Consider the following 27,978-nt stretch of genomic DNA (forward strand, 5'->3'; position numbering starts at 1 on the left):
ACTGTTTCGCCAAGCGTTCTTAGGGCGTAGTTGGCTTCCGGGAATAGGCGTAGCTATTTTCGAGGGCCGCAGTTTGCGCAGTGCCGGGCGCCCGTAACGTAACTGAAGCGGGTTGGGGCGGCGGCAGCCATTTTGTGCCGGGAGCCCGGAGGAAGAAGACGCTGGTGTCTCCACACTTCACGGGCCCTGGAGCCGACCGAGAGCCCCGCCGTTCCCTCCGCCGACGTCCAGCGGGTCTCTGACCCACTGACCACCTCTTCTCCTTTTGTATCCCACCAAAGAAGCGAGGTGGCGCAAAGCGATTCCTCCGAGACACAGCCGCCCCTGGCTGGACCGTCTCCCCGTACCCCCAGTCCCTCGCCGTCCCCACGGCCGGCGTTCCGCTGCCTTTCTCCCACCCCTCCGGGTGCGATGAGGGGCTTCGGGGACCGGGGCCGCGATCGAGACCGCGGCGGGTAAGGGGGGGGGGGGGCGAGCCGGGCCGGGCGGGGGCAATGGCGGGTAGGGCGGCGCGGCGCGGTCGCACGGCATGGAGGCGGTGGATGGAGCCGTCTGCCCCGCGTTGGGGGCCTGGTAGGAGGGAGTCGGGGGGGCGAGGGGGCGCTTTCAGTCTGCGGTATTGGGGGAGCTTTTCCCCAAAAATTTCTAGTATTGGGGGGGGGGGGGGGAGCTGGGGACTTTATTAGTGTAGTTCTGGCAGCAAGGCAGGGTGGTGGGTTGAAGTTTTTTTATTCAGCTTTTCTGTTGGTCTGTAACCGTGTGTGCCTTGCTTGCAGTTTTAAGGCCTGCATTTTTCTCCCCCCATCCCCCCAATTTGTTTTCTGCCAGCCCTGTACTTCCGCCTCCCCCGGCCCCCCCGCAAGACAGAAAGGCCTTGGTGGCCCTGGCAGGGCCGGTTGGACTGTCTGCCCTTCTGGTTGTCATTGCTCCTGCTGGACTTACCAGAAGTGTGGCAGTTCGTGAAAGATCTTTCTCAGTTGCGCGCCCAGGCTTATTGTGAGGAAATGAGACTGAAAACTGCTGCCATGCAGGAGACTTGAGTACGCGGCAGGGTGAGCTCGGTAAACACGGCCCTGGACCACGCTTAACGAACATGACCAAGCTTATGGAGCAGTCAGACAGGAGTTGTCTGTGTGGCACTGCAGAGGCCCAGTGCTTGATACTCTTGAATCTGCTATTTAAAGGAAGCTTGGCTTGGAAAAGGCTTTTGCAGATTTTTTTTTTTTTTTCCTTATGAGGACGGCAGCAATAAATACAGTGCCATTACAATGCAAAACTACTTGGAGACGAGGATTTTAAGGGTTAAAAGTAGTAAGGTGTTCATTCCAGGCCTTTTTAAAGAGAAAGTTAGAATTCGTTTAGGAAAGCAGCATTTTCTGCCCTTTAGATCACAAGTAGTTAGGCCTCCATTATCAAGAATTAACAATAAATACATCATGTGGGTTCTGTTATTCTTAATATGGCAGACTAGGTCTCAGTTAATGTCTCTCTTTTTGTTTGTGGTGGTTTGTTTTTTGTTGTTTTCCCCCTTCCTTTCCTTTTTGTTTTCCTTCCCTACCGGGAGATTCGGTATTATTTTCATAATATGTTGCAATACGTTTTAACATTTAGTTTCTCGTTGTCTGTGGAGAGAGATAGTTGCATCCTTGTTTTATCTTACACCCACATTTCACACTCTGAAAGATACTTTCATTTTTTTCATAGAAAGAAGTGTTCTGGTGTTTTTCCACTGTGAGATTTCCAGCTCAGTTTAACACAAGGACATTGGAGTAAATGCTTTGGCAAGTCAGAGATGGTTCAGACCCCAGCTGTTTCTGGAGTTTGAGTGAGTTTGAGTATGCAGGTTTATATACAGTTACTTAAAAGAACACAAGCCAAAGCATTGTCACAACACTTGGCATGCCTTAAAATTTGTGTAATCTTATTTTGTGTAAAGACTTTGATTACAGGCAGATGATTCTCTTTTGCATCAGGGTTTTTGCATAAGTAAAAGGAATGCCTACCTGCTTCTTTGTGAAGTTTTTGGACGTTTGCATGGAAAACGTTTTTTTGGCATATTATCCTGGAAGCTTTAATGCATTGGGATTCAGTTTGTTATATATGTCTATTTAAAGTGTGAAAATATTTGTACCCATTAACCACCATCATACTTCATGAACTCTATAAAATTTTGGGCCACTCAGCATGCTGGTTAAGCACCATTTGGAAGTATAACCTCAGTGCTGGTTCTTTCATGGGCTAACTAAATACAGGCTTTCAGGATTTCCTTCTGTCAGGACCTAGTTGTAGGTGACTTCTTAGAATGGAAAGTTGTACTGTTTTGCTCTGGAATGTAACGCCAGTAATATTACAGAAGAATATTTTGAGTCAGCCTGAATTGACTCTGAAAGAGAACTGTTGGCAAATCAGTGGAATGATCTTAGATTTAAATCACTTTAACTGAAGTTGGAATCTTGTTTTACTTCTAATTGGAATGTAGAGTGTCAGTTACTGCCTGTGTAGTGGATAAACTTCAGCAGAGGCAGTGCTGAGGAACTGCTGCAGGGCTCTCTTCTTTCAGGTCACCATACAGACATGTTCTCTGTAGGAACAGAGAACTGAAACTATGTGATTTCTATGTAGAATACATCAGTTCTTCCGTCTGAGTAGCTGTGGAGCAAATCCCTGCAGTACCCAGCGGTTTCAGTGTCCAGTCTTGCAATTGCTTCTTCCATATGTTTCCTTTCATAAGGAGACCCACTGATACTTTGAAACTCCAGTTGACTTCAGTGAGGTTATGGGTTTTGTTAGAACTACTTGGATACAGAAATAGTTGTCATTTTGACCTCAGGTTAGTATCATAAGTAGTAAACATCTTCAGTAAAGGTGAATGTCCTTGTGAATGAAAATTTATACTATTTTTTTTTACTTTATCCTGAAAGAAAATGTCATGCTTAAATGAATTTTTGAACTTGTGTTACACAGTCTTTTCATATGACAAAATCTGCTGATTATTGCAGGCCTCTAGGGATCTGATAGACATACTGATGAGAAGGGATATTTATAGGAGAGGGAAGAGACTTAATGAAACAGTTGCAACAAAGCAAAGGTTTTCAAACTTACTTAGCAGGTTTTAAGATAAATTATATCTGCCATGCTTAGCTTTTCCAACAATGTAACCCTTTCTTCTTGTTAACATGTTGATTTGAGGTCTGTTTTTTTTTGGTGTCTAAATCACTGTAATTTGTAGTTTCCACTGGGAAGCAATTTAAAGAAAAAAATGTAGTTAATGTCTGAACAGATAGTCTTGCAGTAATTCAAAAATTTATTTCAGAACTATATTTTTTAGCACCCGCTCCCACCCCCCTTCCCCAAGTTACTAATGTTAGAAGATTGTTTTGAGATTTTTGTTGCTTTTGGTTTGTTTCATTAAGTTTTTTATTTACTAGTGGACTGCCAGGGTAGGGTGCAGACATTTTTAGATTTGCCATCTAAACAAAAGTTTTGTTTTAAATGGGCATTTCTGATGAAATGATGTTTTGCAGGAAGCTGTAGCTTTATTAATCAAAATCTGAATTAGGACAAAATTTGGTCTGATAGCATTTGGTAAAGCATCTTCTGCTGTGTTTGTATGAATCTAATGAAAGCGCTATACTTATTTTGTGAATTTTAAAATACAGAATTTATAATATTTACAGTAAATAATAATTTTACGCCACTTGGTTTTCAGTTTTCTTACAGATTATTGCCAGAAGCTCATGCTTCATCTAATGCGTTAACAAGTCATTACAGTTGGCTCTTAACCTTCTGAAGTGTATTTAATTAACTGGATGAAGAAAACTAGGAGAGAGAAAAAGAGCAGTAACTTCTGAGTTCTGCTAGTTAGGAAATCTTTAGTAAACATTAGCTTCTTACCCTCTTGAGTCTTCATCAATAATATTTAAAAGAGGATATGGTTTTTCCCAGGTACTTTTTTGAGTATTTTTCCTGTTAGACTCTTGTTTTAAAAGATTTCTTAATTTTTATTTTTTAAATTTCATTGCTTTGGTTCCAGAATTACAGATGGATTTGCAGGCTTGGCTGGACTTGTTTACTTTCTGTTCTTCACTGTTTTGGCTTTCAGTTGAGGCATGCTCTTGATAAGAAAGAAGACATAGAGGGGAGGACTGAAGTAGCTATTTTTGTGTAAAATTAATCTTGAGAGAGATAAAAGGAACTTGCAATTACAGATTTTTCTCATACCTTTTCCATGTTTTAAGTGTACTGTCAGTTTCAAGAAAAGGTAAGTGCTGTAGCTGTACCCACAGTGTAGTCCCGAGGGAGGGAACCCTGGGGTAGAAACCTAGAGAGACAGGAGTTTTAAGGCAGTGACTTACAAAATGGCTGTACTGGAAGGAAACTTTAAGATGATTTTGGGTTTAGAACTGACTTTAAAGCAGGTTTATGTTATTTCAAGAAGATGTATGCCATCATAGTGTTTGGAGGGGGGTGACTTTTGCTAGAACGTTGTGCTCATGTCAGTTTGGGGAAAAGAGAGTGGAAAATGCTTAAGAAACCTGTGAATTCCAGAGTAATTTAATACTCCTGGTTTTGTTTGCTTATTTTGTAACGGACATCGACATTCACAGGTTTGGAGCAAGTCGTGGAGGTCCTCTTCCCCCAAAGAAATTTGGTAATCCAGGGGAACGTTTACGTAAGAAAAAATGGGATTTAAATGAACTGCCCAAGTTTGAGAAGAATTTTTACGTGGAACATCCGGAAGTGGCCAGGCTTACTCCAGTAAGTTTTCAGATTCTGTCCCATTTTGCCTACAACAGAAAATGTCATAAGTGGAAAAACTTGTCCTAGGAAGTCTGGGACAGTGTGTAATAGAACTGCTTTTTCATTGAGCTTGTTTGGTACCTGTGTACTGTGCAGGATGCTGGCTCTAGTTGGCTTCAGTATTTAACGTTAGCAAAGGTGATGCTTCTCAGCTGTTTTTATACGAGGTATTTGGCCATTTGTAATTCATCATCATAATGCTTGTCTGTTCTAGCTATTCAAGAGGGTAGATAAGACTTAGAAAACTTTCAGGGCCTCCCCAGGAGTGCAACTTTCAAGAACTTAAAATAATGAACTGAGAGTGGCAGAAATGCCTGAGAAAAGTTTGAAAGTAGCATTTTATCTTAATAATAATTCAAGCTGAAAGAGGCTATGGGACACCTCTAGTCTAATCCTCTGCTCAGAGCGGGGCTAACTACAGAACTAGAGCAGGTTACTTAGCACCTTGTCCTGTTAAATGTGAATATCCCCAGGGATGGGTAGAGTTTATATCCTCTCTGGGTGGCTGTCCCAGAGTTTAATGCTTCTCATGGTATTTTTTCCCCCCTAATAATTATATTTGCAACATCTTCTCTGTAGAGACCCATTGGGGTAGTTGAAAGTAGCAGTTAAATTCCCCTGTTTAGTCCTCTCTTTCCCAAGCTGGACAAATTAGCCCTTCCAGTCTTTCTTCATATAGACTGCACTCCACCCTCTTGCTTGCCCCCCATAACTGGATATGCCCTTCTTACATGGGGGGGGGGGGGTCAAAACCAGATGCAGTACTTTGTGTTTACTCTGTACATATAGTAATCGCCCCTTCCTACACAGCTTGTCTAGAGTCTTCTTTTCACTATTTAATGTCTTTTTATATTTAGAAACTAAGAGATTTCATTCTTTACACAAGGAAACAAGCAAAATGTTCTTATCCAGTTACATAGATTTAGAGATCATTGTGAAATATTAATGAGATATTTATATGGCATGAAGGAACTGAAGGAGGCATTGGCTTTTTAAAGACAGAACAACTTGGAACTACTGCACCACAGTTAGCATTAGCTGCTCTAGTTGTCTTTGTCTTAGCCAACTAAAAGGATTTTCATGTTTTTCCCAGAAGCTGTTTTCTTTTTTTACCTTTTCATTCAAGCTGAAGAGATTCTCACAAATAGTAAATTTATTGCTTTGGATAAAGTATATGTTTTGGTATCGTGTGTATCTTTCTATTGATTTTTTAAATTTTTTTTTTAATGAGCGTTAGAATAAGGTCATGAATTGTGGAACCACATTGTGAAGTGCAGCTGGACTTAAAAGATAACCTAGAAAAAGATAAAATACTATTTCTAATCCTAAAATTATGCTTATGTGGATATATGTTTCAGAAATATATTAAGAAGTTCCATTATTAAAAAGCTTGGGAAGTCTTAGGGTATCGTTAGGACGTTGCCTGGGCTTCTTCCGTGCAGAACGGAAGTGCTGGTTCCAAAAAGATTCCAAGCAACGTTTGTGAGTTGCAAGTTGTCCAGCAGGAGCTCTGTAGTTAACTGCCTCTGGAACGTATTAATTGGAGGAGAGGGACAGGCCCGCCTTCTCCTTGTTTGTACTATATTAGGGCCTACTTACTTGTTTCATTCTTAGCATATTTCTTATCTGATTATCTGTTTCTAATCACTTTTGAAGCTGTTGGTCATTTCTGACCTCTGGAAAAAAGAGTATCATTCTTAAAAATCCTATATTAATACACTTCTCATTAAAAAGAGAAGGTTGGAAGAAAAGAGAGTCCTTCTAGGCTACATAGAGAGCCCATACCTCTGAATATTGGAGAAGCTATGTGATAGCTCAATCTTAAAATAAAATCTTTGGAAAAGGTGTCCTTTTTAGATCTCTGTTTCAAGTCACTTCTCTGAGCTTTAGCCAGAGTTAATAGTGAGAAAAAAGCACTTTTAAGTTCTTGTCCCTGCTGATGTTCAGCATTTGTCCTTGCTTTTATTCCCCACATAAATAGTATGAAGTTGAAGAATTGCGAAGAAAGAAAGAGATAACAATTAGAGGGATGGAGGGCTGCCCCAAGCCTGTGTTTGCCTTCCACCAGTGTAGCTTTCCGCGTAAGTACTTTGCTATTCTTTAAGATAATGAGGATTACTCAAAAACAAATGCTGTTTAGGCCTGTTCTGTTTTCTAAAGGGTCTTCTAAAGCCTGTCATCATTTAAGATTTTTTTTCTTTTTTGTACAAATTAAATTTTAGAGTATGTAATGGATGCCTTGATGGACCAGAACTTCACAGAACCCACTCCAATTCAGTGCCAAGGCTTTCCGCTAGCCCTCAGTGGTCGTGATATGGTGGGCATTGCGCAGACTGGCTCTGGAAAGACACTAGCAGTATGTGTTCTTCCCTGTTACTTAGTTAGTTTTCCTAGCTGCTTTGCAGAAGTTACCCTTGGCTACTTGTTAGTAGGTTTTGGGCTTGTCCGTACTACAAGCATAAAGTGCAATGATTACATGTTTTTAAAGCTTGCTTTATTGCCTTACAGGCAAGTAAATTTCAATTCAACTAGCCTATCATTTAAGGGCAGTTGTTTTGTGTGTGTCTTTATTTTTGGATGCTTAGTCACTTCTCTTTGGTTTATGCTTACATTGCAGTTTAAAAAACTATGTGCATTTTAGCATATTTTATTAACTGTGCAAGTTAAAATAAAAAATGGTTGAGTCTTCAAGGTACACATTAATTTTATCTGCAGTGGTTAAAAAGTAATTTTATGAAAAGTACTGGTTAGGGCCAAGATTGCTCAGTTCTACTAACTTAGATGTTTAAATGAGCCTTTCTGTCAGAGTTGCTGAGCAACTATATTTTGTGCTCATGTCAAAGCCGATACGGTTGGTCAGCAGCTCTGAAAATCTGTTCTCTTGGATAAGTGCAAATATCTGTATTTGCAGAATCCTGATTTTTATATAGCCGCAGTTTCTTGCTGTCTCTCGCATCAGGTTTTGGCTTCTTGAAGGAATGTTAGGCTAAAGGGGCTCTTGCCATGAGCCAGTTGTCATGGCAGGAGGTCATTGGCGGTGGATATTGAGGTCCCATGTCTTGACTTAAAGTTCTTCTGTTTTAGTACTTGTTGCCTGCAATTGTTCACATCAACCACCAGCCATATTTGGAGAGAGGAGATGGCCCAATTGTAAGTGCTTGTTGATTCTCTTCCTTTTTTTGTGTGTGGCATGGCATTGTTAGTGAGATGTGTACTGTATTCAATTGGTTTATCAGAATAGTAAGTAAAGAAATGTTTACTGTCACAATGTGAACATCCCACTCAGTTGAAATTCTGTGCAATTGCTGACATCGTTTAAAGATTTGTAAGTGTTTTAGCTAATAAAGAGCAGATGGTCCAGCTTTGCTTACGGTTATCTATGCGGAGCATGGGTATGTATGCAGCTTGGCTATCCTGAATCAATTCCTTTTGCAGTGTCTGGTTCTAGCACCTACTAGAGAGTTGGCCCAGCAAGTGCAGCAGGTGGCTGATGATTATGGGAAGTGTTCAAGACTGAAGAGTACCTGCATATATGGAGGAGCACCCAAAGGTCCCCAAATCAGAGATCTAGAAAGAGGTAATTTTAAAACAGGTGTTTGTAGTTTCTGGAGGAGGTCGTATTGTAAAATCTCTGTAAAAATAACATGATCTTTTTAAAACCTGTTTGGAAGGGGGTGTGCATGAATGACTGGCTGTCTGTTTCTCCAGTTACAATGATGGTTCATGAGGTGGTTCTCTTCTTTGTTGTATAGTGACATATTTGGATATTAGACTTCCTTTCTATTTTCTCTTTGAACTTCCCACTTGTGAATATCATCAGGACCTAGGAAGGGGAAAAGGGAACTTACTGGAAAGAGAACACATTATTTTGAGGAAATGTAGTAGCAGCAAACTTAAGGAATGATTTTTCTTAAGCCAGATTGCTAGTTTTCTGCCTAGGCTTGTATAATCAAACTTAATTTTTGAATGCACAGAAGCTTCTTTACACAGTGCATTTTGGGGTATTTTTTATTGTTCTTAAGCACTAAGCTCTCTTTCTTTTAACATACTCCATAATGTTCTGTAACTGCCTTTCTGTAAATAGTAAGGGGCTGAGGTTGAGGATGATGCAGAACCATGGTTCTACAGCAACCGCTGTAACACAGTAGTATTCAAGTGACCTAACCTTCATTTCAGGGGCTAGTTACATGTAATTTCAAATGTAGGAATGTGCTGATGGCTTTCATCTTCACTACATTAAAAAATTGTAATGGAATTACGTGTAAAGATGTAAAAAGTACTGTCAGGGTAAGCTTATATATACATTTCTATTCAAGAAATGAGAACATTTTACTTACCACTGCAGTTCTCAAGAGTCATTATTAAAAACTGCAGTAATGGTATAAAGGCATGCATGGTAGAAGACTGCAGCATAGCTGTGTTCAAGAAAATGGTAGTGCATTCCAATTCAAAAGTAGCATCTTCAATGGAAGAGTCAGAGTTTACATGAAGAGACCTTGGGAGTATCAGCGTGGTGGGTTTTTGCACACCTTTCTTGGGTGCTGTAAAATAGGTATTTTGCTTATGAAGAAAACCCTTGAGGATGTGGGGAGGTTCAGTGCTTTCAGTCCTTTCAGGTGTTACTGTCTTTGGATGATTGCTTAGTATTTTCTGCAGCAAAGATTGTTGAACAGATAGAAAAAGAATTTTTTTCCCTCAGTTGTGATACTTGGGGTATTTAGTAAATTAATTTTGGAGGAGTACATCATTGACAGCAGAGACTGTAGTTTATTCAGTCTCCCTGGCAGACAAATGGCTCTGTTAGAAATTGAATTCTTGCATGAGCTTTATAGAAACTAGAAGTTTGCCCAGCTTTCTCGGCTCTGGGGAGGCCAAGTTGACACAGACAAAAAAAGATCTGGGTTGCCACAGAATACTCTGCATCTGTAAGTGTAGTATCAAGAAAGTTGTTGGGGTTTTGCTTTTTTTTTCACCCTGCTGCTTGCCTAAACTTACCTATTCACTGGACATTACGGTGACACAGAAGGACTCGCCTGTAAGAAGATCTGGGAATTGATGGAAACCAGTTCCTCCTTTTAAGGAATGTATAAATTGCCATACCTGATACTAGTTTATGAATATTTGAATTCCATTTGTATGCTAACAATACGGGCAGGATGGTTGTCTGTCACTGTTGGTGCATAATTACTCAGTATTAAAGCCCGTGCTTTGGCTTTATATATTCTAAAAAAAAAAGGTAGAAGTGGAAGTAATTTGACCTGTATAGCCAGAGAAGCACTTCATGTTTGATTAGTGGGGAGTTTGGCTGGAGTTCACTCTCTAGATTTCTAGAGAGCTCTCTAGACTGCATAATTCTGGATGAAGGTGGGTCAGGCTTGAGTAGAAGCTTATTTTATTGCTGATTTTTGGACAGCCCTTCACTGGTGTTTTCTGACAATAAGCTTTTAGCTTCTATACTGCATTTATTATTCTAATGGCACTGTAGCAGTAATTTCAGAATGGGAAAAAATACTAAAAGAAACTAGGGCTTCTACTGAAATGACTCAATCTTGGGTACGAATGAGGGTGGTGCTTTTTTTTTTTTTAAACAATTTTGCTCTGGAAGGTGATTCATTCTGACTAAAAATACCAATTGACATTCAAATGCAGAGCCTTACTCTTTTCCCTTATTCTGTTTTGAAGGTGTTGAGATCTGCATTGCTACACCAGGTCGCTTGATTGACTTCCTTGAGGCAGGAAAGACCAACCTTCGTCGGTGTACATACCTGGTGCTAGATGAAGCGGACAGGATGTTGGACATGGGATTTGAACCCCAAATTCGTAAAATTGTTGACCAGATAAGGGTGCGTGAACCTTGTAAAAGGACAGCCTCCTTTGGTTTTCCATTTGAAGTCCAGTACCTTAAATAAATCCGTTTTCCCATTTTCTTAGCCTGATAGACAGACTCTGATGTGGAGTGCCACCTGGCCAAAAGAAGTGCGCCAGCTTGCTGAGGATTTCTTGCAGGACTATGTTCAGATCAACGTGGGAAACTTGGAGCTGAGTGCCAACCACAATATCCTGCAGATAGTGGATGTGTGCATGGAAAGCGAGAAAGACCATAAGTAAGCTGGTTTACCTACCATTTCACTTTATTTAGGTTGTACTTAAAAATCCAGATTGCTTTGTAAGCCAACTGTGAATTCCAAATAGTGAAATTACTTGTATTATTTGAGTGTTACAAAGCCAGTCCTGTCATTAACAAATCTGTTGGGTATATTCTAACCATACCTTTATACAACAGACCTAAATTCTGTGTGAGACTGACTTATTTATGTGGATGCCTATTGTATATGCTTTCAATGTAAGCTGAGAGTGTGCTCCTATATTCTTGTATATGGAGATACACATATTAGCTCTCATGTCTATTTTAGACTGATACAACTGATGGAAGAAATTATGGCAGAGAAAGAAAACAAGACTATCATCTTTGTGGAGACAAAGAGGCGATGTGATGATCTCACTCGAAGGATGCGCAGAGATGGGTGATTAGTTCCCCCTCCCTCCCCTTGTTTCTAATGGGAAACAGAAATTGTAATCAAAAGCAGTAAGGTTTAAATGTTCATGATGCTGTTGTTGGGAACAACTTGTCCATTCTTTTCTTGGCTGAATTCAGTCTTAGTTTCCCAGAACATTCCAGTCCATCAAAGAAAGCATTAGTGCAAGATGGTATATTTAAGTTGTGCTTCTTTTAGTGTATCAGAATTCCAGTACGCTGATTGGAACTGTATCAATGTAGCGAATGTGATTTGGTTGAGATGGTTGTTTATCGAGGTAGTGCGTTTAACATGCAAGAAACAAACCAGTAGACATGCTGGGTAGATCCAGGCCAGAGGGAATAAAATACTTCATGTCTTTCATTTTTTGCTTTTTTACCAAAATGCCAATAAAGCTTCCTGTTGCTTTTAATGTATGTACTTTCTGTCTATACTAATGTGCATCTCTATTTGGCAGTTGGCCAGCTATGTGTATCCATGGAGACAAGAGTCAGCCGGAAAGAGATTGGGTGCTTAATGGTGAGTCCATCACACAGAGGAGAATAACTCAGGCTGCTGTACGTAATTCACAGAGACATACTTTTCTCTGGTGGTGTGTGTGTTTTGGTTTGGGTTTTTTTTTTTGTCTCTACCCAATAGATAAGTTTCAAAAGAACTTCCTTTGCCTTTGTACTGTTAATTGCAGTACTTGTATTTGCAACTTTTAAAATTCTTTTTGTGAAAAATGCAGTGGGAAAATTGCTTAACCCAGAGCGCTGGATTTTGAAAAATAGCACATTATATGCTGACTTACTGGGGTTTCTGAAATTGACCCATCTGACCTAGATTCTCAAAAATGAGCACTTACTGTAAATCAAATTCAGGTAACTTTATCTTTTTGAAAAATCTTACTTCATAGCATGCTTTGTTTTACAGAGTTTCGTTCTGGAAAGGCTCCTATCCTCATTGCTACCGACGTTGCATCTCGTGGGCTAGGTTTGTACACATAGACCACTCTTGCCTACTGCTGCATATTTTTCTTCTTTGGACTGAAATATGTTTTCTTTTAAAAAAAAAATTCAAAGCGTGATTTTCCCCCACATGTGAAATACGTTTTTTTAACATTAATCTTTTTTTTTTCTTTCATATTCAAAGTCTCTTCCTGCTCCTAATGAACAGGCTTTGGTCTGCAGCAAGGCCTAGGCATGACCAATCGATCGCCAAGAGGGAGAAGAGACGTCCAATTATGCAACCCAACCCTTCCACCACACTCACTTCTTCCCCAAACCCAGCTTTTGTTGCTGGGTGATAGGGATGGATTGCTCTCAGTTCAGAGCGTGTCAGATAAAGTTCAAGTAGGAAGCTGTGGGAGAGCATTTCAACAGCAAATAGCTAATATTCTCCCCATATGACACACCACAGATTTGAACATACCAACCCCAGTGTACACGCATGTTTACCCCACAGATGTATTCGCATCTGAGAAAGCACTGCTCCAGATCTTTAGTCTTGACATGTAACCTTCCCTCCTCTGTGTTCCTTCTAGGCAGGACCACTGAGATTACATATGGCCTTTACCATCATGTTACCCAAACGTGTAATTGAAACAAAATCGCACAGCTCTGTTCTAGTGGTATGGAAATGATCTGTCTGGATGCATCAGTTGTGCCCCCTGTTTTAATGCGCATATTTGTATTGTGAAACACTGTGCTAAGCACAGTCCTTCTATATCTGCCCACCCTAGAAGAGGAAGATGGCTTCTGAGGTGCTCGGAGGTTAATAACAGACACTGAATACTCCGCTTTCCCCGAGTCTGATAGAAGATAAACTACTTGGGGGTCAGTGTCTCATTGTAGTAAATTTTAGACAAAATTCCTGCAAATCAGTGCAGATAAGCCTAGAGAAATCTCTAGTTTGTTAAAAATCTTGGTTATCTGAGCTCTTTTGGTTTTTTTCATGTGCTGAAAGGGTGGCTGTGCTGTGCATCATATGGTCACTTTAATACAGGCAGACCATTACTAGACTTGGCAGCCTTTGTTCACACAACCTTCACCCCTCCTTCCCCTCCCCCCTCAAAAAATGTCCAACACTTCCTCAGAGAGGTGATTATATGGACTTCAGTCTCTGCCCTCTAGGGTCATGTCTGGACCTGTGCAGTTAGAACTTGGGCCTGTTGGGAGAAGGGACTGAGGCCTGAAACCAGTTTGTATGAAAGAGAGCTGCTTTCTCTAGCAGCATTTTTTAAACAGGCTTGCTATGTGCTGGTAGCTTCTTTGTGCATCTTGCCTAGACATTTAAAACAGCCTCACCCCCCTCAAAAAAACACTCCCCTCAAAACTACTTAATTGGATAACACTTCAGAAAAGTCTCCCCACTTCCCATCATCCACTTCACCTGAGCTAAGGGGGAAAGGTACCAGAGTCTGTTTCTTGTTACTGAACAACATCTCTGCTTGTTTTGGGGCCCTGAGTTTGCTGCTTCTTAAAATAAGTCACTTAACTGGCAAACTTCTGGACGACTTCCTCCAAGATCCTGGAAAGTGAAGGCTTCTACCTAAATAACATAAAACAGGGGCGCGCGCCTTTTGGCTGAGTCACCAGGGCTTTCCCTCTTCCTAATGGAACATTGGTTTCAAAAAAGCTTCTTCCAGGTAAGTTCTGAGTCCCGTAATGACTTCTTTGTGATAATTCCCTGGAGTGAGGTCCTCTCTCTGCACTGATATATATATTATTTTTTTTTACCTTTTTTTTTTTTGTTTAGTATTAAACTAAAAACATTGAATTTGTTTTGTTTTGTTTTCTTTAACAGAAGCTTTGATATCAGCTGCAGATCATTCTCAGTGCAGGGGTGGGGGCACATCTACATTGATGGTCTGAACAGCTCTCTAGACTAGCATGTTTGCTAGTTTATATCTCTCCTGATTAATAATTGGAGACTGTGCCATAGAGTATTCTGATGGTCTGACAAAGGGAATGTTTCCCAGGTAGCTGTCAAAAATGATTTACAGTTTCAAATCTTGATCCTGCTACATTATCTTCTAAAAGCGCAGGAAGATGGGGAGTGTGCGCAAACACTTGGAGCATGCTAGACTGGAGAAGCAGAGTCTTGTACTTGCTCTGGTCTCTTCTTCAGCGAGCTGTGTGCTCTACCAGGACCACTTTCTAGTCTGGAAAACACCCTTGCATTTTCCTCTTCCTGCCTTCCCATTCTTCCCCCTCTTCCCCAGTCAAATCAGTTCCATCTGCATTGGTAGCCACAATTCCCTGTGCTTTCTGCCAGGAAAGCACGTCCTTATATCCTCTGTGATAATTCAAGTTACTTTGCTACTGATGGATTTGCAAAACGGGACTGACTGAACATCACGTAGCCTGCAGCTTGTCAGACTAGTTACACCCTGGCTGTGAAGATGCAATCTGTCATACGTACTCGTTTCTTTACTTCACTTTCCCTTTTTAAAAAAACCTGTTGCATCAAGGACCCTAGCTGGAGACTCGCGCAGCCCCCTGTGAAACCTGCCTTCTCACTCCCTTTTTTTGGTGTGATTCAGGACTTTGGAGTCAGCAAAGACTGAGGAGCCCCCCCTTTGCTGTAATAAGAAACAGACATAAAGTCCCCCTCTTGTCACTACAACCCTCTTGTTTTTATTTTTCCTGCAACCCCTCTGAAATTGATGCAGTCTGGGCAATAGATGCAGTCTGACCCTTTGGATGTAATTTTTGTATCTTCATTTTTTTGACAATTGCCCCCAAGAACCCCAAATAGGGGACAAAAAGCGTTGGAGGACCTGAAACTTTTACCTGAACCCAGGTTCTCCGGCGCTTCACAACCAAATGGGGCTACAGAGAAGCATCTAAGCCAGTTCACAGAGCGAGCGTGTGTGGGGACTTCTCGCTGCCACGGACCCTTGATGCATGCTCCCCGCGCTCCAGTGGTCCCGTGTCAGAGGGCGGAGTTTTCGAAAGGAGGCCGCCAAAAATAAAAGGCAAAGAGACGGGATCGGCTGCAGCGGTTTCCCACAGGAGGAGGGAGTGTGCATCGGTCTGGTAACAAACAGAGAATGTTTCTCTCTTTAAAACAACAAAACAAAAAAAAGGAAAGGAAATCACAAAAATCTGTGTTTTATCTTGGATATTTTCATAATATTCTTCTTAAAATGCAGATTTTAAATTATTTTTTTTATGAGCTGTTAGGGCACTTACTGTAATACCATGCTTTTTAAAAATACTGTATACTGTAGCAAATAGGTGCTTTCGGTACTTGAGCTGCTTTTACTAAGTGTTACACTAACAGTTCCTTTGTTTCTGTCCAGTAAGTTTACAAAGTCTGTCTTCCCATAAGGCACGCAGTTCTGATCTCCTAAATTTGAGTAATATTTTGTGTACAAAGCAACTTTGATAATTTCATTTCCTGCTTCCATCTGACACTGAAAGTAGGGAATTGCTAATGGAATTCAGGATTGCCCAAATTACAAAAGCTTGCCAGAACTGGATGGAACAGCATGGTGAAATGTTAGTGCAATGCGTTCTGGTGATAACTACAAAGCTGAGTTAAGATACTGTAGGTCTGAATAATTTTTAATGAGTTGGCTGAATAATACTAATGTAATTGGAGTGCCTTAAGCCTTAGGCTAGGGAAGGTAGTTCACTGTATTTTATTAGGACTGTAAAAGTAAATATTTTTAAGATTGCCTTTTATTTCATGTTACGGAGTGGAAGGTAAGTGATCTTATTACTGTTATTATTTGTTAGACTTCTCCCAACAGAGTAAAAGCTTTACCGCGGCAGTTCTGCTCTTCTTCCACCTCAGTTTGCTCTGTCTGACTTTGCAGATTGTTAGTTGGTTTTTTTAAAAAAAGGAGTACAAAATTCAATTAGCTTATTCACAAGCATTGGTGTCTTTGACACAGGAAGACAGAGGAATGCATTCCGGGGAGGATGAATTTGAGTGCAGGGCAAAACTGCTTTCAAATTACCCCTGTTTTTCAGGACACTGATCTTTGTTCCTGATGATCTTAAATTTGAGTCTTCTACTCTTTTGGGATGAGTCTGTCTTGTATTTATTCCGTGCAATTACTAACTTTGTATTTTTTTTTCTTATTACTGTCACCTGCATTCGTGCTCCCCACCTTTCGTTGGCACGTCCTCTCTTCTTCTCCCCTTTCCTCAACCCTACCCCTTCACTGTGCTTCGCACCTGGGCACTTCACAAGACGTGGAAGATGTTAAATTTGTGATAAACTACGACTATCCGAACAGCTCTGAAGATTATGTGCACCGTATTGGTCGTACCGCACGTAGTACCAACAAAGGTACTGCCTACACCTTCTTCACACCAGGAAACCTGAAACAAGCCAGGGAGCTTATCAAAGTGTTGGAAGAAGCCAATCAAGCCATCAATCCAAAACTGATGCAGCTTGTGGACCACAGAGGAGGAGGAGGTGGTGGTGGAGGTAAAGGCACGTGGGAAAAGGGCTACAGGAGGAATAGGTTCCCCATTTTGAGGGAGGGAAGGTTAAAAGAGGGCAGGGAGGTAGTAGGTGCAAGTTTAAGGTAATGAACAGATTAGTAATAAAGCTGGTTTGTATCCGAGGTCTCAATATGTTACTTAATTTATCTCTGTCCAGCAGAGAGGTAGTCCGCTTTTACCTTGGCTGTAGATTACTTTTTTTTCTCCTGATAAGGTCCTTGGAGCTAATTTTGGTTGAATTAATTCCTTGCAGCTCCTACCTAAGCATGGGCAGCCGGATGTGTGTGCATGCACGTGCAAAATTGAAATCAGTGAAGGGATACACTGATGTTATCTTCAGGGACTGAGACTTTTTCCTTTCGTTCCCTGAAGGACTAATAAGTTTCCTTATATTTGCAAGTTAGTCCTGAATTTCTTCTATTTCTTTGTCTCCAAGCTCATGCGTTAAGAACGCTTTTTGAACTTTGCATTTACACCTTGAACGAAATGAAGAGGTGTATATGCACAGCTGTGCAGGGAAGTTCTAGACAGTCAAAAGAACTTGCTGCTTGTGGGCAAGATTTTGGATGTAGAAGGGGGAGAAAGGGTGGCATAATTGTACCAGAGTTCATTGTTTAAGACTTGTTCACGGTACTAAATCTTAATATATCCATCGCCAGGAGGTCGTTCTCGTTACCGAACGAGCAGTTCAGTAAACAACCCTAACCTGATGTACCAGGAGGAGTGTGACAGGAGGCTCCGGGGAGTGAAAGAGGGCCGGAGAGACTCAGGTGGCTTCAGAGACCGTGAGCGTGGTGACAGTTATGCCAACGGAGCCAACAAGACCTATGGCAGTGCCTACGGGAGCCCAAATTCTGCTTTTGGGGCAGCACAGAGCCAGTATGGTTACACTCAAGGGAGCTATGGAGCAGCTGCCTATGGCACGAGTGGCTATGGCACTGCAGAGTACAGTGCTAGTGGCTATGGTGCCAGCACCACAGCTGCCACCGCTGGGAGAACCTCACAGAGCACTACCCAACAGCAGTATGCAGGGATGGTGGGGCGCTCAGGCCAGCAGCCACAGCCGCTCATGTCACAACAGTTTCCGCAGCCCCCTGCCACTAATGTGATGGGCTATATGGGACAGACTGCCACCTACCAGTATCCACCCCCTCCCCCACCCCCTCCCCCTTCCCGCAAATGAGACCACTCACCCGCTGGTGACCAGTGTAGACCTCTTGCATTTAAAGGAACCTTTTCTTTCTCTTCTTTCCCATTGTGATGTCTCTCTCATGCAGGTTAGACTTAGAATTCACCTTTCAAATCCCTCGAGCCCATCAAAAATGGCCCCCAGTCCACATTACTGACCTTGTCCTTTTTTGTCTTTTTTTTTTTTTTTTTTTTTTAAGAGATATATATAGTTGACTGGAAAACTTATTATTTTTTGTCTTGCATGTTGAGGAAATTGGAAATTTTATTTTCTCTAAAAGAAATGGGTATAAGGCAGATAGGTCCCAGCTCGATCATCTTGGTGTCTAAGGTTTGTGTGAAAACTTGCTTTTGAGGGGAGGAAGTTTCTATTCTGTAACATGTTAACTTAATTTCAGAAAGTATCAAGAGAGGTAGAAAACTTCGGGGAGCCAAAAAGCACTTCATTAAAAATTATAAATGCAAGGGAGCAATGCTCACTACTCCTAATCTTAATTTTCTTTTTTAAAATAGCTCACTATTATTGCTTGTAAACTGCTGTAGGTGACTTCCTATAGGAAAACTCTGCTCATTTGTCTGAGCTGGGTGGTGTTCGGAGTAATGCCCCAGGTGTACATTGTTGGTGTTTTCTGCAGCTCTGGAAGCAGCAGGCCCCATCTTCTGGTACCTGTAGCAGCCTGCAGTAGGGAAGTTGGGATTAAACCCCCAAGTGTCAGAGACCAAACTTGTCTTGGATTCAATACCTGAAAACCAGGTAGTTGCTGCAGGTACCACTGCTATAATGTTTAGCCAAATAAGTTCTTTCCCTATAGTTGCTAAATTGCAGCATCACAAGTATGTGGAGCCTGGTTATCCTTAAACTAGTTTTTGATCTCACACTCCTGTTTCTGAGTTTATTAAGAGAAGTCTTAGTTTGAGAGCCCAGAAACTAAACAGAACTGAGATAATGGAACAGTATGTCTTGTTTTTCCTTCACAATCAAACTCCCTTTTGCCATGGGGAATATTCTGAATGCCACTATGCTGAATAAAATGTGACAGAGTTTTTCACACTTAAATTTAAGAGGTTTGAACAGGGTGGGCTGGGGGGGAAGACATGGGAGGAAGGGAGGAGGAGGAGGAGGAGATTGCCTGGGATCTCCTTTTCATGAGGTAAGCGGTGAGCTGGTTAGTGCATCTTGATTCTGAAGCTTTTTTTCTTTTGTACTTTGCTCTGATTATTGCTTTTCCTGGCTTTTGAGTGCATTTCCCTGCTCCATTGGTCCCTTTGAGCTGAGCTCTCGCAGGTAGGTAGCATTTTAGAAAATGTTAGAGAAGAGTGAAATTTTAGTAAATACGTAAATAAAACTTGTTTATTTTACAGGCTAAGGTGGGTGTGAGGGGTTTTCCCCTTTAGTAAAGCATGTTGTTGACTTGTTATTCCTAAAACCAGACGGTTCAGAGACAGTAGATGATAACAGGAGTTGGCTGCTCTTGATCTGGTAATATGGCAAAAGAATGGATACATCTCCTGCTTTGTGAGGCATAATCTTTGCATTATGAGAGCGCAGAGGTTTGGGTTGGTTTGATATTTTCTGTTGGTGTTCTTGCATATGGATGAACAAGGCAGCCCACTCCTTTTGTAGCAGAGTGGAACTTCTTATAGCCCAGGAAAAAAAGAGCTTGCTTATACAGAAATTATGTCTTTTTTTAATAAAATTTCTTCCCAGAGTAAAATTTTGGGGGATGAATGAGCTTTTTGTTTGTGGTTGGTTTTTTTTGGTGTGTTTTGTTTTTTTTTTCTTTTTTCTTTTGTGCAGTACACAGGTAGGTTGCTGACCCAGAGGGAAAAAGGAGAGATCTTCCAGAACCTTGGTTCCCTCATCCCATCTAATCCCAGTGCTTGGGCAGGAAATTCTTTGTTTGTGTTAAGTGAAGGTCAGAAACATTTAGTTTATCCAGGCACTGACTGATTCTTCTGGCCTCCCTCACAAGCAAATGTAGAGCTTTTTTTTTTATTATTATTACTATTTTAATTTGTGAGTTCGATGCAGAAATGTGGTTTAAGGGGGTGTAGGAGTAAGGTATCTCACTGAGTGGTTTTAAAAAGGGTCTCTGGACCGTCAAAGCTGCCTTATAGTCTGCTATAGCTTTCACTTCTTTTTGGGGAGACTTGTGCACATGTAAATGTCTATGCCAAGTCTTGCAGTGCTTTATTGCCATTGAGGTCAGCTGAAGTCCAGGGTCTCAGTTCAGAGTGTTAACCAGACTGTTGAATGCATAAATGCACCGTGGCATGTGCTGCCCCGTCCCACCTGGTGCTCGCTGCTCTGTTCCATATACCAGCTGGAGGGCCCTTGTTGATAAAGCATCAGCATCTAGTATTGTTTGCGTTGTTTTCAATTTGTAAAAGTTTGTGGGAGTGTCAGATGAGTTGGGTGTCTCCTCCCCTCGCACTTCCTGAAGCAATTTACTGTTTGGACTTCTGAACAATGAAAGGGTTAGTGGCTTTGTGTGGGATCAGCATCTTGTTTCACGCATCTGCTGGTCTCTGAACACATTCCTGTTGTATTAATGAAGACTTGAATTGAGAGATTCATGGATCTGTGGTGTTCAGACACAGGATACTAAGAGCTATGTTACTATTCTTAGTTTGTAAATTGTCCTTTTGATACCATCTTGTTTTCTTTTGTAGGTATAAATAAAAACACTGTTGTCAATAAGTTGTGAAGTTTGTCTTTATTTTTGGAGTGTAAAGCTATCTTTGCCCCTGTTCTTCCCAGTTATTAAAAAAAACCCAAACAAATTCAAGGAGTTGTAAACATTCATTGGCAACCCACTGAATTTTAATAGAAATGGTCCCAGTTTGTAGAATACAAAGAACTGCCACTGAAAGCGAGTAGGGAGGATGTTTGAATACTTGTGGACTTGGAAGATTCATTGAGTCATTCAAAGGCAACATATTTTTACTGAATGTTATGGGGCCTGCACAGGGTGAGGGTCAGACAAAGTTAACTTTCAGGAGGGTGTTAGTTCATACAGCATTAAAATAACAGTTTGTAGAATCTGCTGTGTCACATGTGATGTGGTCACATGTGAAATGGGTCCATGGCCTTTGCATATGTTATCGGACTTAATGGTGCTATGTTCCCTTTACCTTAGGCACTCGTTCAAGGACTGAAGGACCAAAGGTAGTGACAGTTTCTGTTATACTTGTGCTGCCTCAGGGTCAAGGTAGAGGATTGTTTTGGAGGTAGCTGCTGGGAAAAGCTGGGAGAGAATAATTTGCCCTACTTCAGCGTCGGCCAGCACTACTAACTAGCACCAAATTCAAGTAAGAAGAATTTTTTTTTTAAAAAAAAGCTAAGTCTCATGTGGATGAAAAGCGTATCTGCTTTCCAGGCCTTGTTTTTCCGGCACTGGAGTGAAACTCGGCTGAGCCATCCGTTAGTCAAAAAGGGCCAGGAAAGGAAAACTGGTATCAAGAGCTTCATCTTCAGAATTTCCAATGTTCTCTGTTGAAATGTCTTCAAACAGGCATGGGAAGACTTAGCTTCTTTCCTTTTAGGACTGTGCAAAGAGAAAGAGAAGGTAATGAAGGAATTCTGGGCAATTCAGCCGTTGCATTGTTTCAACAGTATTGTTAATTTTTTGTTTAACTTGCTATTTAGAGTGCTTAGCTAGTGGGTTGCCAGGTTTGCAAACAGCAAGAGGTGATGGCTATCAAATAGACTTTCTTGGGCATCTTCCACGTGCTAATGTAGGCTAGCAGGAATAGAGCTGTGCCATCTTCAGGGAACAACTGCTTGTCCTCAGTTACGACTGTATGCTAACAGCTCCAGAGAATCCCATTCGTTATGGAAGGAGCATCTAGGAGAATTTAGTGAGAAGGGTAACATAAAGGAATCCTGAGACCAGGAGAATTTGTGATCCTTGATGGGAGACATCCATTACAGAATTGCTTCTTAGCAGGGAAAATCCACAATGAATTTATTCTCCTTTATGCTAAAGGGAAAGGATTCTTTCCTCTTCCGTGGTTATTCTTTCTCACGTGTGGGCCCTCTTAATTTCCCTGCTTTTTCTTGATGATGTACTGTGGAGTCTGCTGTTCTATCCCCAGTGCTTTCCCCCTTTTAATAGAGAACATGGCCTGAATAAATGGTCTGTGGGCCAGTCTCGCCCGAGCCTGCCCCATCTTACCCGACCTGGAAGCTGGGATGTGTGGCCTTGTGGGAACACCAGGGGCCCATAGGCTTAGATGAGGTGGATGGAGAAGTGCTGCCCTGGCCATATGGTGGTCAGCAGCACGGAGTCCAGCTGTTGACGTAGTACTGGGGGTGGGTACTGGGGCCAGTACTGCTCATCATCTTTGGTGCCAGCGGGAAGGGCAAGTACTCCCTGAGGGATTTCCTAATGCACAACAGAGGGGAGTGGCTGATGCACCAGACGGGGTTAGAGGGACCATGCCAGCCTGGAGAAACAGACTGGTGGGGACCTTATGAAAGTCAAAGGGAAACGCTGTGTCCTGCCCCTGGGGTGGAATAACCCCATGCACCGGTATGTGCTGGGAGCTGCCCATCTGGAAAGTGCCTCGATAGAAAAGGTCCTGGGTGTGCTGGTCTACACCAAGTTGAACACAAGCCACCAATGTGTCCTTTTGGCAAAGAATGCGAGCAGTCTCCAGAGCTGTAGCACCAGCAGGTCAGGGGAGGTGGGTCCTTCCTCTCTGCTCAGCCTTGGTGAGGCCACAGCTGAAGCAACGGGTCCAGCTCTGGGCTCCCAGTAGAAGAGGTGGGAACATAATGGAGCAAGTCCAGAAAGACCATGACGATTAAGGGACTAGAGCCTGGAGAAGGCTGAGGGCGATCCTGCCAGTGGGTAAAATGCCTGATGGGAGGAGTAAAGGAGACAGACCCAGACTGTTTAGTGGAGCCCAGTGATGGGAAGTTCCACTTAAAAAAAGTTTCTTACAGTGAGGATGGTTGGACAGTGGCACAGGTTGCCCTGAGAGGCTGTGGTGCGTCTGTCCCGGAGATACACAAAACCTGACTGGACAGGACCTTGAACAACCTGCTCTAGGCAGCCCTGCTGTGAGCAGGGGGTGGATTACAGGATCCCCCAAATTGCTTCCAACCTTAGACATTCTGAAATGCAAGCTTTTGGGAGCCGAGAGCTTCCTCAGAGTATCTTTCAGGTCCTGGTGTTACACAGAAAGGAGTTAATCTAGTTTTGAAAACAAGATAAAGAGAATTTGCGTTCTATAAAAATCCCTTTGCAATGCTTTGGTATAGACTCTGAAGTCTTTTAAAATACATTTCTTTATGTAACGCATCTTTGCTTTTTTTGCAGCATTGCTGCCCTTTTGTTCAAGCTCTTCAGTGTTAGAAATGTTTGGAAAAGATGGTGGGGTTTTTTTGTGAGAGTGTAAGAGAGATGCAACCTGCTATAATACTGCTGGTTTTCATAAATGACTGCAAAGCATTTGCATATCTTCAGACACCTTTTCTTTCCCGTGATTCAGAACGTTTGTGTAAAAAAAAAAACCAAAAAAACCAACAAAAAGCAATTCTCTTCCTACTGTGATGTCCCTGGGACAAATGTTTTTTTTTCTTCTGTCTCCTGTATCATCTAAATTTTGCAGCTCTGTCACTAGTGATGTGAGACTGAAAGCCAGCAGTTGGGTTTTTTCCCCCTTTTGTTCCACCATCCGCAACTACAAAGGGTACGGATTTCTCACAAAATACAGAAGGACACATGAATTGAGTGAAGCTAAAATGGGGATTAGTTTAAAAAAAAAAAGGAATTGATGTGGAGCACCTTGATGGCAGTTTTACAAAGTACTTTTCTGGCTACAGAAATGTTTTAATGACAGAAGGAAGTTGTAACCTGCCAAGGCCAGCCACCTGCTTAGTGCTCCTGTCACCTCTCTATCAGCAGGTATATTGCATGAAGCTACCGAAGATTTATCCCTTGAAACGTCAAATGTAGGCCGTCACTGCTGCTTTTGGCAGACTAGTTTGGGAATTTGAAAAAGGAAGAAAATATTTGTTCACTCAGCTGGATTTCGTCAAATTCCATCCGCCTCAACAGAAAAGTGTTTTAAAGCATACTTCAGCCTCAGCATACCATAGCATGTTCTACCAGATTCTATGCCCTTGATGCACTTGTTAGCTCTGGTATGCAGCCATTTACCAAAGCACAGCACTGAAGTGGAAGGGGCCTCTGATTTTGGGAAACAGAAAGGGATGTCTTGTCTGCAGATGCCCATCTTCCTACAGAATCAGTTCTTGAGAACGTTACATCTTTTCCATCAAAAGAAAAAAGCAGACTTAATAATCTCTGTATCTCTGCAGTTGCTTTCTCAGGTACATTGTCTGCCTACAGCTATGCGCCCCCCCCCCCCCCTTAAAGTTTCTTTGCATGATTCATAATCTTTCAAAGCGTATGTAGAAATGAGTATACCTCAGTTGTTAACTTCCCAAGGTGGGGTTAAACCAGGCTTAGCTCTGGTTTAATTTCTACTTTGTTTCGCACAAATGTCTAGATCCTTGTGAGCAGAGATGCCCAACTGCATTCAACAGATAGGTTTTTTAAACTGGATTTTAGGTAGACAATATGCATCACAAATACAGCAAAGAATAAAGTCATGTAAGGATTAACGCATGGCAAGCTGTAGCTCCACTGTACATTACAAGAGTGCCAAACAAACATTTCAGATTTATACCAACTCATTTACCTACCTTTGGTAACGTAGAGATAGAAGAAGTCACAGTAGAAGATGGTTTGTACCACCCCGGAAACTACAGCGATCTGATCATAGAAATTCTCCGTGTAGTAGCGCCAGACCCAGTTGGCAATGTAGAGAGCACGGTAGAGGCCCAGGAAGAAAAGGTAGTGCGTCGTGATGGTCTCTGCTTCCCCTGTCTTGCTGATCATGAAGAGCTGAGGAAGGATAGCCACGGCCTCCAGGTAGATGGAGAAGGTCCAGAGTATCTGTAAGTGCAAAATGAAGGCAGTGAAGGGTCTTGGTGCTGGGTAATACACGTTAAGACCCAAAGCTTTTCATTTGGCAGAGCACTGATGTACGAGCAGCATGAGTAGCGCTGCTGGAGTTGGGGAAAATGAGCCTGCTGTGCCGCGACTGAGAGGAGACAGCACTGCGCTGCTCTATGGATGGTCCAGTCTTCAAGGCCTGCCAACTTTGCCTTTCCTGTCTGCTTCTGCTGTTAAACATCTCAGCTATTCAACACGCTGCTCACTTTGCTGCCTGCTGTCAGGCTGCTGCTTCCCCTCCCCTTTCCTGCCTCAGGTTTTCCTTACCTCCAAGGGTGTGAAGCTGTGGTTCTCCAGAAATGACAAGCCTGTGACAGGGACCAGCAGGAACTCGAGGCGAAAGGAGTCATTCTCGCTGTCAAACGTTTTCCGGAATTTCACATAGATCATGTACACGGTGATGTAGGCACACATCAAAAAAATCACCTGGGGGAGGGAAGGGAGACACCAAGACCTTACCTGCAATTGCACCTCCTGTGCTTGAAGAGGGGGTGGCTTTGCCAAAGTCAAGTTCTGTTAACCCAGTTCTGGTGGAGCTGTGCCAGAGCAAGACAGTGGTGAATACTTTTTCTGTGCTGGCTTGTGAGTTGACTTCTGCTGAGGATACTCCTGTGGTCAACTAAAGATTGCCCCACCATGAGGATCACACCTGTTCGAGCCCTCTAGGGCTCGGTGTGAAGAGGTTGGCTTGGTTGTGGCTCTCTGTTCATGTTCCTGCTGTGCAAGGATACCCAGGCTTGATTCATGGTGTCTCATTCTGGTTGTGGTGGTACTAAATGTGGTGGACTCAGCTTGCTCACTGATTGTGGTGAGGAGGATTTTTGGCCAGCGGAAGGCCAGTGACACCAAAGGAAGCATCTTTATCCATCTTTGCTGGCTGAAAAACTGACTTAGCCACCACGTACCCTCACCTCCCCAGGAAACCAGGGCGCGCTGAGAGGAACCTCTGCTTCTGCACTGCCCTCTCCTTACCTTCATTACAGTGTTATAGACAGAGATGAAGGTTGTGAACAGGTCCAGATAGCGGGTTGTGAAGACAAGGGCAAAAAGAATCTGACTCTTCCCAGAGATACCTGCATGGCAGGGAGAAGAAAGGAAGGTAAAGCAGATGAGGGGAAGGACCCTTAGGATGGTGGTTTCCCATTATGCCTTCTTTGGAAACGGCCGTAGTTACGCATGTTGCTTTGTGAGCCAGGTCTGATGTGTTGGTGCTGTGGTAGCTCTAGACCTACCCCAGGACTGGCTGGAGTCTCCCAAGTAACAGGGCAGTTCCTGCAGACACCCCTGAGCCCTGGATTGGGGACCAGCCCAGGGATGCTGATGGAGCTTAGTCACCGCTGGCAGGGAGGTGCAGTCAGACCCACCGTTTTCTCTACCTGTGACAACACGGGCTGCAGCCCAGCTCCAAAGTCTCTCAGGGAGGAAAGCATGAACTCCGAGCAAAACCCTCCTGCAGGAAGCTGCTGCCCTGTTTTCCTTGCCTGGGGTCGGGGCAGCCTCTGGTACCTGCCCACTCACTGGCAGGACCTCCAGCCTAAAGCAGCTTTCTCTCCAGGCTGTTGGGTTTGGTGCCACCACAACTTCTTGTGCTCATTCTCCACCTCCCTCTGGCCTTGCTGCCCTCTCCGCCTCATCATCCCAAGACCAACACCTGCCTGAGGCCATGTGCCTTGCCACATCACATCCTTCCAACACAGCCCTCTTCTCCAGGCAGGGAGACCTCCTGGAGGAGGAGGATGACTTCTCTCAAAGAGCCCATGGGGGAGGGCTGCCAGCTTCTGTGGGCTATCGCTAGCCTTTTTGGAACCCACTTCGCTTGCATCCCTTGCTAAGTCACCCTCCCAGAAGTGTCCCCCTCCTTCCCCGGGGCGTGGGAGCACTCACCAGAGCAGGACTTGGACTTCAGAATCTTCATCAGGAGGATGATGATGGCCAGCAAGTGGGAGACATCCCCCAGGATGCGGAAGATGTTCATGGTGCCAGAGGGGCTCCTCTGGAGCAAAGGGAGCAGGGCGCTCTTCCTGCGGGCAGGGCGGGCAAAGGCAAAGTTTTTCCCCCTCCAAGCCTCGCCTGAGCAAACGTGCTCTTCAGGCTTAACCGTCCTTCCTGCCCGAGCACGGAGCCTCTCTTCTGGCAAAGGAAAGTTGAGGCTCGCTCTGCCCTGGCTGCGAGCGCCTGTCCCCTGCCAGATCGGGCTGCGTGTCTCCCTTGCTTACTTCTCCCCCAAGGTAGACGTTCTCTCTCCCCTGGCCAGGCCCTTCCTCTCCCTGCCCCAGGCAGAAAGTTGGGGTTGGTGGCCCGGGAGCCCCGGGCTGATCCTGCTGAGCAGCCCGCAGCCAGCCGGGGTGACGGTGACGTGGCTCCTGGCTGCCCGGGGAGGGGAGAGAGGAGGAGGCGGAGGCGGGAATAACTGCGCTGGTTTTCCCTTTTTCTTTTTTTTTCCCTTCCTCTTTTTTCCTTCCCCAACTTGTCTCGAGTTACAGGCGGAAGTGTTGTTAAAGGGGGAAAGGCGAAAGGGAAAGGGATCCCCGGCCTCCGGCCGCGGGGATGCGCGCTGCTGCAGGGCGGCTTCCAGGGACATTCCCCGTGGATGCGCTACCTCTGCCCTGCTCCCAGCCGGCCGCCTCCTGCCCTCTGCCCTTCCCGGCCCCGGCCCACATCCAGCACCTCTCCCAGGCGCTCCGCCTTGCCTCCTGGAGCAAAGGAAGAAGCGAGGAGATCCGAGTTAGCGGGCCACTGTGGCTGGATGTCACACCCCGCGTCCACCGCGGGTCATACGCAGCCGTTCCCCGGCGTCCCCCCACCAGGCACCCCTGCCTTTGGGGGTCCTGTCTGGAGCAGCACGGATCCCAGAGTCCAGCCCTGGAGGAAAGGAAAGATCCTTCCAAGAGCTGGTTTGAAAGGAACTTTGCTGAAAATATTAACTCTGGATTACAAACAACATAATGCATGAGTTGACAAAAGAAGCACATAGATGCT

At 43.4% G+C, this 27,978-nt stretch overlaps 2 protein-coding genes across 3 annotated transcripts; one reads left to right on the forward strand and one right to left on the reverse strand.

The window, feature by feature from the left end:
- The first annotated feature begins 24 nt into the window (after positions 1-24).
- On the forward strand, positions 25-20,669 carry DDX17 (DEAD-box helicase 17). Of its 2 annotated transcripts, none has more exons than XM_005232896.4 (13): positions 25-455; positions 4,608-4,758; positions 6,782-6,881; positions 7,023-7,156; positions 7,885-7,950; positions 8,236-8,377; positions 10,483-10,643; positions 10,732-10,904; positions 11,214-11,324; positions 11,794-11,855; positions 12,252-12,311; positions 16,524-16,763; positions 17,440-20,669. In XM_005232896.4, exons 1-13 carry the CDS (start codon positions 412-414, stop codon positions 17,961-17,963), a joined length of 1,968 nt encoding a protein of 655 aa, XP_005232953.2. In that variant the 5' UTR covers positions 25-411; the 3' UTR covers positions 17,964-20,669. The 2 variants fall into 2 exon arrangements, with proteins under 2 accessions (XP_005232953.2, XP_055665330.1); XM_055809355.1 differs by lacking the exon at positions 25-455 and adding an exon at positions 1,659-1,825.
- KDELR3 (KDEL endoplasmic reticulum protein retention receptor 3) lies at positions 19,732-27,571 on the reverse strand. Its single transcript, XM_005232895.3, has 5 exons — positions 26,884-27,571; positions 25,972-26,072; positions 25,267-25,425; positions 24,687-24,939; positions 19,732-21,516 (listed from the first exon to the last, which is right to left on the reverse strand). Exons 1-5 carry the CDS (start codon positions 26,972-26,974, stop codon positions 21,476-21,478), a joined length of 645 nt encoding a protein of 214 aa, XP_005232952.1. The 5' UTR covers positions 26,975-27,571; the 3' UTR covers positions 19,732-21,475.
- Between the last annotated feature and the right edge of the window lie 407 nt (positions 27,572-27,978).

This window comes from Falco peregrinus, chromosome 6 (genome assembly GCF_023634155.1).
Source record: "Falco peregrinus isolate bFalPer1 chromosome 6, bFalPer1.pri, whole genome shotgun sequence".
NCBI lineage: Eukaryota > Metazoa > Chordata > Aves > Falconiformes > Falconidae > Falco > Falco peregrinus.

What these genes read in the sequence shown, in the direction of transcription:
- KDELR3 (XM_005232895.3), bottom strand. Translation starts at nt 26,974, where the DNA reads ATGAACATCTTCCGCATCCTGGGGGATGTCTCCCACTTGCTGGCCATC. An exon ending in GAAGTCCAAGTCCTGCTCTG is followed by an intron (nt 26,073 to 26,883) that starts GTGAGTGCTCCC and finishes CCTGCCATGCAG; the next exon opens with GTATCTCTGGGAAGAGTCAG. An exon ending in CTATCTCTACGTTACCAAAG is followed by an intron (nt 21,517 to 24,686) that starts GTAGGTAAATGA and finishes CTCTTTGCACAG; the next exon opens with TCCTAAAAGGAAAGAAGCTA.
- DDX17 (XM_005232896.4), top strand. Translation starts at nt 412, where the DNA reads ATGAGGGGCTTCGGGGACCGGGGCCGCGATCGAGACCGCGGCGG. An exon ending in AATCAGAGATCTAGAAAGAG is followed by an intron (nt 8,378 to 10,482) that starts GTAATTTTAAAA and finishes TCTGTTTTGAAG; the next exon opens with GTGTTGAGATCTGCATTGCT. An exon ending in GAAAGCGAGAAAGACCATAA is followed by an intron (nt 10,905 to 11,213) that starts GTAAGCTGGTTT and finishes TGTCTATTTTAG; the next exon opens with ACTGATACAACTGATGGAAG.